The 8,395-nt window shown below is 42.0% G+C and overlaps 1 protein-coding gene across 1 annotated transcript in view; it reads right to left on the reverse strand.

Annotated features, from left to right (window-relative positions):
- Positions 1-5,239, reverse strand: part of thbs4b (thrombospondin 4b) — a 16,144-nt gene extending 10,905 nt beyond the window's left edge. Inside the window, exons 1-7 of the mRNA XM_032540418.1 lie at positions 4,926-5,239; positions 1,387-1,584; positions 890-1,140; positions 693-795; positions 443-525; positions 286-337; positions 35-186 (exon numbers count right to left, since the gene is read on the reverse strand). Of these exons, the coding sequence (XP_032396309.1) occupies positions 35-186; positions 286-337; positions 443-525; positions 693-795; positions 890-1,140; positions 1,387-1,584; positions 4,926-5,004 (918 nt within the window). The 5' untranslated portion in view covers positions 5,005-5,239. The remainder of the gene's footprint in view (positions 1-34; positions 187-285; positions 338-442; positions 526-692; positions 796-889; positions 1,141-1,386; positions 1,585-4,925) is intronic.
- Between the last annotated feature and the right edge of the window lie 3,156 nt (positions 5,240-8,395).

Consider the following 8,395-nt stretch of genomic DNA (forward strand, 5'->3'; position numbering starts at 1 on the left):
ACACACACACACACACACTCTCACTAAGCCATACCTCATTCACATCATCACAGTTGAAACCATCCCCGGTGTACCCATCAGGACAAGGTCCACATTCAACACCTTCCGCTGTCTCTATGCACATATCTTCACGGAAACAGACACCTGGGGCACACTTTGGTTTCACCACCTCAGTACCACCTAGACCTTTAAACAGCAGAGGAAAATCACATTTCATTCATCATCTGCAATTTTATGAAGAATCCAAATTTACTGGTGAGGTACTGTTGTTGGACATGATCTTACCGCAGGCCTGACACTCTGAGATGGTGTTTCTTAGAAAGGAGGTCTCTTTGACCTGAAAAAGGTCAAACATAAACACCAAGTTTATATGCAGTCAGGCAAGCTGTCAGCGGTTAGGAAGCAGGGATTAGGTTGTCTCAGAGGAGCTGTTGGTAGTCACCTGCTGAATGAGGACGTCTCTCAGCTCATTTATCACCTTGGTTAACTCCAGCATTTGATTGGACAGCTGCTTCGTGTTGACCCCTAAGAGAAAGGGACTGTTATTTGGCTGAGCTGGAACAGAAGTGGGGGATTCTAAGAGTCTGCTCTCAAGTCACTTTAACAAAGATGTTTTCCTAACACTAGGATTGTTTTCCTGACAAACATTTGGCTGTTTCTGTGGATGTTTGCTTTCACACAAAGAAACTTACCCAGAGTTTGGACAGAGTCTCTTTGTTGGAGATGGCAGTCTTGTAATGAAGCAACATTCTCAAATGTGTCCCCAACCACCAACTTGAGCTCATCTAAAGTCTCCTGTTTGAATAAAACAAGTCAAAGTCAAAAACTAAGCCATTTGGAAACCATTATTGGAATACATATTCATTATTGTATGGAAATGATGGGTCACCTGCTCTCTGGCTTGCATGGTCTTTAGCTCCACCAGACCATAGCCTGCTGGCAAACCCTGGAAAGCAGCAGGGAGATCCCGGACCGTCTCCACCAGCCTGCAGTCCAGATGCAGCTCGACCCCGCCCGGCCCCTGCTGTTGCATCCCCTTCAGGTGGAACAACAGTCTGTGTTGTTGGCCGTCTGCCAGCACCAGGTTGTTGAAGGTTACTGAGCTCGTCCTCTTGTCACTCCGCAAGTAGCGTAACACAGCTTTGAGAGGACAGAGCAGGGGGAAAAGGAAGTGATGGTGGTAGGGAAGAGATTATAGTGAGGAATAGAGGATGGATTTCTTGCTGTAAATGGTTCCAATCACAATAAGAGTCTTGCTAGCTGCTCTATGGGGCTGCTGATCTTAAGCAGGTATAATGTGAACAAGTAGAGCTGCGGCTCATGGAAATTCCCATTGTTAATATGAAAAGTATTGATTAGTGCAGAGCCTCTTAAATTGACTCTTACCTCTATTAAGCTTCCCCATCACAGTGAATTCAAAGTATTTGCTGTTGTCCCTGGGGTTGTACAGGGTAAACACCGTGGTTCCGGTCTTGGGCTGCAACTTGAAGGAGGTTAGGATGAAAGCCTCATTCACCCCTTGCTCAGCCAGACCTCCCTGCAGCAGGTCTGGCAGGCAATCAGGCGAGGTGAGCAGATCATAGACTGTTGACGGGGATGGGGAGAGGGAGAAGCGGTAATGCACATGAGTAATGCATGATGAGATATGAATATTTACAACCTGCAGCCGCTCCGATCCTTAAATAATCATACTGAGTCGACCAGCAGAAGATGATGATGATGTTGACCCAGTGTTTGTTGCTCTTGCAAGACGCTGTGTCAGTCAGTCAGCACAAACTTGGCAGGCGGAGTTGGCTCAGAGAAATCAGAAAAGATGTGTATTCTCTTTAATTAAATCGGAGCTATGTACTGTGACGGTTAGGTGTATGGTGTTATTATTTTCTTGTTAGATCCAAAGTGAAAGCTGCTCGGCTGATATTTATATGTGTGCACTCATTTTCAGCCACAAGTCATTCATTGTTCTCACAGAGGGATGGCATACTGAAGACATATCTACTGACAAGCTGCTTAGTGGGGGTGAAAAGCCAGAGGGACTCATGGTTAGAGTCCTTCTTTAATAAAGTGACTTGGGAGCTGGGCGGGCCACGAGAGGATGTGCAGTGAATTTCTAGTCTGCCATCTGCACGCATCATGAATGCACAAGCACCCTTAAAGCACTCTAAAAGGCCCACAGTCATGAGAAAGCAAAATTGCTCCCAAATGTTCCCAGAGAAATCGCCGTTGTCAGCCAAGATTGCAAAGCCTAACCTAGATGAAGTCTGTTCTTTTTTTCTTTTAAGTCTTTCCTCGTGTTACGTCTGTCACATGCCATATTTCAGCAAAAACACTGGGGCTTTAAAAAATATTGCCGTTAAATGTGGCCAAGCCACTGAAAATGGCTGCTTACAGTGTCAATATCCCTTTCACCGAAAGAGACATGAGCCTTTTGTAATTTAGATTGCTAAGATCACCTGTTGAGTAATACACAAACGGATCTCTCTTTGACTCAGTCTAACTCATTGGTCCAAAATTGATCAAAACCGCAAGAGAACTAATTAATCTCAATGCATGTTTTTAGAGTTACTGTGACACTACAGAGACAACTACACACGCACAGACGCACACACACAAAGCACAAAGTCCTGTTGTTCATAAATCTTCTGGACAGAGGGCTTTGTGGGGGTCAGGCTCGTCTTACTCAGAGATCCTGAGAAAGTACCTCAGTTCATCCCCTCATTAACCTCTGATTTCAGGCTTCATAAAATGTGTTCAGCTGAAAGCCATAAAGTCTGGTGTCTTGTCCTCTCCTTGACACCAACACATAAACACAAAATCACAGATACATAGTACTATAAAGTGGCCAACATTCTTCTTTTCACCTCTTAACAAACACTTTACATTTGAGGGCTTGCATGTTGAAATCTGTGATTTATTGTAGTTTCATGTTTAGAGGAGCATAGTCAACCATTAGTAATAATGAAGGAATTGCATCATTAACATCAGCATGTAATTAACATAAACAGTGAAGTCACATTTTCGACTTGCAAACTAGGAACAAAGATCCATTATAGTTCACGATGTAATATAGTTTAATAATATTATGGTCTCAGTTCCATTTAATTATGCTTGAGACAAAAACTTCTAAAGCCCCGATAACTGAATTGTTGTCGCCACCTGAGAGCAGCGGAGACAAGTTGTGACGCAGCATTAACATATCATCACCTTCTAAGTTAATACAGTGAACTTGTAGGCAAACGGTTGTTTATTTACATATTGAGCAGTTACAGGGGAAAATGTATCCTTTTTTTGGAGTCGTATTTCTGTCCACCTGATGAAAGTTAGTGTAATATTCAATCTCTTTTAGTTCTGTTTTTGGTCTCTAACAACTCCTGAGAGAAATATCTGTCGCTTTAGGTGTTAAATTCTCCAATATGTTTACCAGCTAGTTCCTAACAATGTCTGTTTGCTGTTTGGTGCACAGCAAGTAGTGTACAATGAGTTTTTGGAGCTTTTTTACAATAAAAAAAAAACAGGGCAAGTCTAATCATTAAAATACAAATCATTTTCTAAGCATCCATGTTGCTTTCACATCACGACTTGAAGCTCATGGGACACACCAAAGTCGGTAGAACGACTTCCCAACTCGGGAAATGGGACCATCCAAGGAGCACATGAATGCACCATTGGCCTTGGCGAAGGTCTGCACTCTCCTTGTGCCATTCAAGTTATTATAGATATAGATTATAGCAGCTTTGAAGGTGTGCTTTGTCTCTAGGCAAGGAGTCTTTGTGCCCAGAGTAGAAAGTGAGTTTCGAATTCCAGTAATCTGAGCTCCCGGTAAAGTCATCCTTGAGACATTCATATTGATCAATAACCCTTAACAGAGATTAAATGGCTGCTTTGTGCCACTAAAATCTTACTTACAGCAGCTTTAAATTGGTTTCTCTCCTTTCGAACAATTCTAGTCATGCAGACAGTAAGTAATTTGCGAGGGAAATGATAGATGATGAACTCCATTAAACTGGACTTGTTTTATACATAACATCAGGCAGCTATTGCCCAAAGATTGTAGGGATTAATGGGTGCATAAAAGGTATACCATCTATCACTGGAGTGATTTGTAAGAAGTGAAAAACTATCAACAACAATATTTCTACATGTCATCTGCAGCTCCGGTCTGTGTGTAACCTTAACACATTTGTGTGTGACTGTGAGAGATAGAGAGAGAGAGAGAGGAGAGTTGGTGCGTATGTGTGACTTGAAGTTTAATATTGCGCCCAGATCATCTCTGATTATTCCCATGTGTGTGACCAGCTGGGACTTTGTTTGAATTAACACAAGCCAGAAATGGGAACATCCGGAAGCCAATGTAATCAAGCTGATCTGGCTGGACAGCTACTAAAAGCACTTTGCTTCAACAGAAATACGCCACTTTTATTCTTTATCTGCTTCTGCCATTAACACAAATATATTTGACGGCCTCATCTCTTCTTGAACTGACAGGGATATTTAGCATTTTATTCGTACCTCAGTGAGTACCGTACACCATGTCTAATCCCTTGTGTTCTTTGGGTCTGCATAACATATTCTCTTTCACAGTGTCTGCTCTATCCATTATGCATTGAACTCATACATAGCGTGTTAAAATACCCAGTAGTGGAGCCATTAAATCTTTTCCGACAGATAATGAAAATGGAGGATTACATCACAGCCAGGATGTCAGAAAAAGGCAGCATTCAAATAAAATCAAACACATTTTCTTTGTGTGTGTGTTAAAATGTAAACAGATAATCTAAAACGAATATTTTCATTGTTTTAATTGTCATCTCTAGCAGCAACCATAGCTGTTGCAATACGCTCAATCAGTGAACCATTTTGTTAAAATTGTAATGACATTTAAATATTTGATATTAAAAGCAAATGAAAACACTTCAAAAACCACTCACCTAAAGCCTGGGCCTTCACGCGTAAGCTCAATTTTAATAGCAGCTGCAAGGCCAGAATCAGAGCTGCCCACACACCCATTTCGTCCTTCCAGCTGGTCCCAGATCGGCAGTTTCTCTGTAGTGACTTATCAGTATGTTGCACAGTGGCAGTTTCCCATATGGCTGCGCCTGCTGTGTGTGGTGTGTTTGTGTCCCTGCCTCCTTTTTGAATCAGAAGTTAGACAAGACTGTCATGGTAAGCCTAATGAAGCTGCTGACTGTTTGTGTGTGTCTGAATTGGTGTGTGAATGTGAAGATCGCAGGAGTCTTACTGAGGGAGGAGCATCAGGGCCAGAACTTGCTTTTAAAACCTTCCTCAGACGGCCTCATACAGAGAAGGAGTGACCTGGAGAAACTCTTTGCATTGGCTCCTACTGGCTGCTACCAATTCCCACAGGCTCTTATACAAATGAGCTGTACATGAGTAGCTAATAATCCAGTCTGGGAACTTGTGTTTGACCACTGAAATCATGTTTTAACTCAAAATGAGGCTAGAATATTTTTAGACTCTTTGCATGCTTAGTTCATGCTTGGGGTGCTTCCCACCTCCAGCAATTCTATTTAGATGATTTATTTCACACTCTGACTGAAACACAGGGAGATTCTTTTACTTTCCTTCCAGGGTTCAGATGTGACACCTTTCTTATGTACTCCCACTTCTCCCCCCCCATCCCCGGGCATAGTCAGGAAATGAGCATTCTGGAGCCCGTGCCTTAACAAGCCGTGTCAACCGGCCAGCAGAGGTTCAGTCAGGCTGCTGGCTCACACGGACTCCAGGTCGTCAGCAAGTCTGGCACCATGCAAGTTGCCATATTTGGCAGAGATGAAAAGGCTCCGGTCTTAATGATGTTTGTTTTCCATTCCTCTTTCCAGTGTTACATCTTTATTTTAAGCCAACAGAGGTATATTCCATTATTGAGCAACTGTCATGAAGCATACAAAAATACAAAATTTAAATTGACATTTCACTCATTTAAAGGGGAACCATGCAGTTTTTTTGTGCTTAATTTCCCTTAACTAAACAGCTTTGGAGTCATTGGAGTGGTTCTGTGACTTTTTTTAGGGTTGAATGGTGGTCGTCTTGCTCCCCCCTAGCACCTGTGAGCAGAAAAACCACCCTTGCATCTTTGGGCCGGCAAGTCGCCAAAGAGTCAGGTAGTAGCGTGTGATATCAGGTCTCGCAATGTAACAAATGAATTCATGGCACTGCACACACATGACCATTCAGGAACCGGCTAACAAGGTAACAATGAAGTTTTTCACGCTATCGTTATGGCTGAGCCGGCGTAAAAGAAGTAGAAAGCATGGTCGGAGGAACAGAAATAGGAAACGGCAGACTGACCGAGCGAGGAGTCAGACACCAGTAAACGTAGGAGCTGCCAAATATCTATTTCAAAGCTGTAGGGGGAGCTCTATAGCAAAGTCTGTGAGAAAACGGCAAAGAAATTGCCCAAACTGCATAGCGCCCCTTTAAAAAAAGAAGAAGGTAGTTTTCAGTGGCTGCAAGATGATGTTACCACTTGAAAGAATAAACACAGGTATCTGTGGCAACAAACAGCAGTAAAAGAGTCATAGTTTCCATATGTCTACCGCAGGTGTTCCTTGTGGTTAGTCTGTACACCGCTGCTCCAGTATTTTGTTGTGTACCGATATGGACGCCATCCAGTCAGCAACGGAACACCCACAGTTTTATCCGCCATCTGACTGGTTTCCAGAATGAACCTTTACAGGCGTTTTGAGTTTTGGAACTCTACTGTATGACTTGTCTGCTGCTGCGTTCAGGAGCTCAATAGACCACATCAGTCTGCTCGAGGGCCCCATATTGCGGTTGATGAGGTCAGACAGTGAGCGCTGCAGCTGGCTCGGAGATAAAACCAAACCGCAAATGTCTGACACCATCTCCGGACTATTTTTATTCGTGATACCAACATGACCGAATCCTGAGACTCTGACATTATGACTTATAACTCATCTTCTCTTCACATAGTTCGTTCTGAAGATTATAGCATTTCTGTGCCCACAATGACAACATCATGTACTGGGTTACCATTGAGTAATACACAGCCGACCTGAAGCAGTGGTTTCATGCAGCATAGACAGACAGCATGGGCTGTTTGTGCTCTCAGCGCAGGTCTGACAATTAGCATTTTTCAAAACCTTTGAACCGAAAGAGAGAACAAGACAAATTGGTCTGAAACCAGAATAATGTGAGATCATTTCTCAAGATCCTTGGATTTATTTTTTAATGGTATGCTGTGCAGAAATATTTGCATGATTTACTTATGGAATATTTCTACTAGTTTCACTCACTGTAACAAGTACTTTGCCTTTTATATATTGCCTTACACAAATATATTCTTATGGTTCATGAGAATAGCCTGCTTACATATAAGTATACAATGTACTACAGGAATGGTACACATACATTAAATTTGTCTCTTCAATGACCTTTTCTGGCATAATTGAAAAAGATTTACAGATGTTGAATGTGTGGGGGGGAAAAAAGGTTTTATGTCACAGTATTAAAGAAAATAGTTATATTCACCACATAAAGGTTGCTCTTCACAAGAAGTTCTTTCATAAAACGACTTACATCAGTGTCCTCGTGTTTCAGGAATGGACAGACTTTTACAACACAGCAAACCACAGCTGGAGGTGACCATAAGTCTCCTTGCTCTGGCGCTGAGCGCGTAGGTACTAATTACACTGTGGGACGCAATGTCTTACAAGCTCCGCACTGTCTTACCTGATGAAGTTACATAACAGCAGCCAGTCAGCAAGTCGGAGCGTTCTGACCCAACACCTCATTAAATCTGCAACATCTATCAAAACCTCCACCCAGTCTGGTAGAGGGGACTCAATCCAAACCCCAAATTACAGCATTAAATTGCCTGAATATTTGGTATTAGACATATTGTGGCACTGAAGTCAAGGCAGAAGCTTAATAAATAGACCCACATCCTGCAGCATATTTAGACTGCAAACTCTTGAGCCAAATTGGTATGTCATGGTGGATAAAGCTGTCGAGTTTCCTGGAATCGTCTAACACAGCATAAAGGGCATGAATACAAATTATACATCAAATGTTATAGATCCAAAATTAATCCGAAAATTTACTCCAATTTACTTTATTTAGTCTTTGGCCTTGAGGTATTCAATCCAAAGTGATGTCTGAGTTTGAGTTGAATGTGAGTTTGTGTCTGGTTTGTGTATTTAAAAAAAAAAAAACTGAATTTTTCTTTTAGAAAATGTATCAAACAAACCAAACCAGTGACGCATTTTTTTTCAATTCCATTTACTTGACCAAATTTCCCGGCTTCATATCTCTCTGTGAAATCACTCAGAATGATCTCAGTTGTGGACGCTGTAACATAAACCTAGACGCCCTTCTTGGAAAAACATGGCTATCATGCTAGAAGATTGATGATAGG

This window comes from Etheostoma spectabile, chromosome 16 (assembly GCF_008692095.1).
Source record: "Etheostoma spectabile isolate EspeVRDwgs_2016 chromosome 16, UIUC_Espe_1.0, whole genome shotgun sequence".
In the NCBI taxonomy this organism is placed as follows: Eukaryota; Metazoa; Chordata; class Actinopteri; order Perciformes; family Percidae; genus Etheostoma; species Etheostoma spectabile.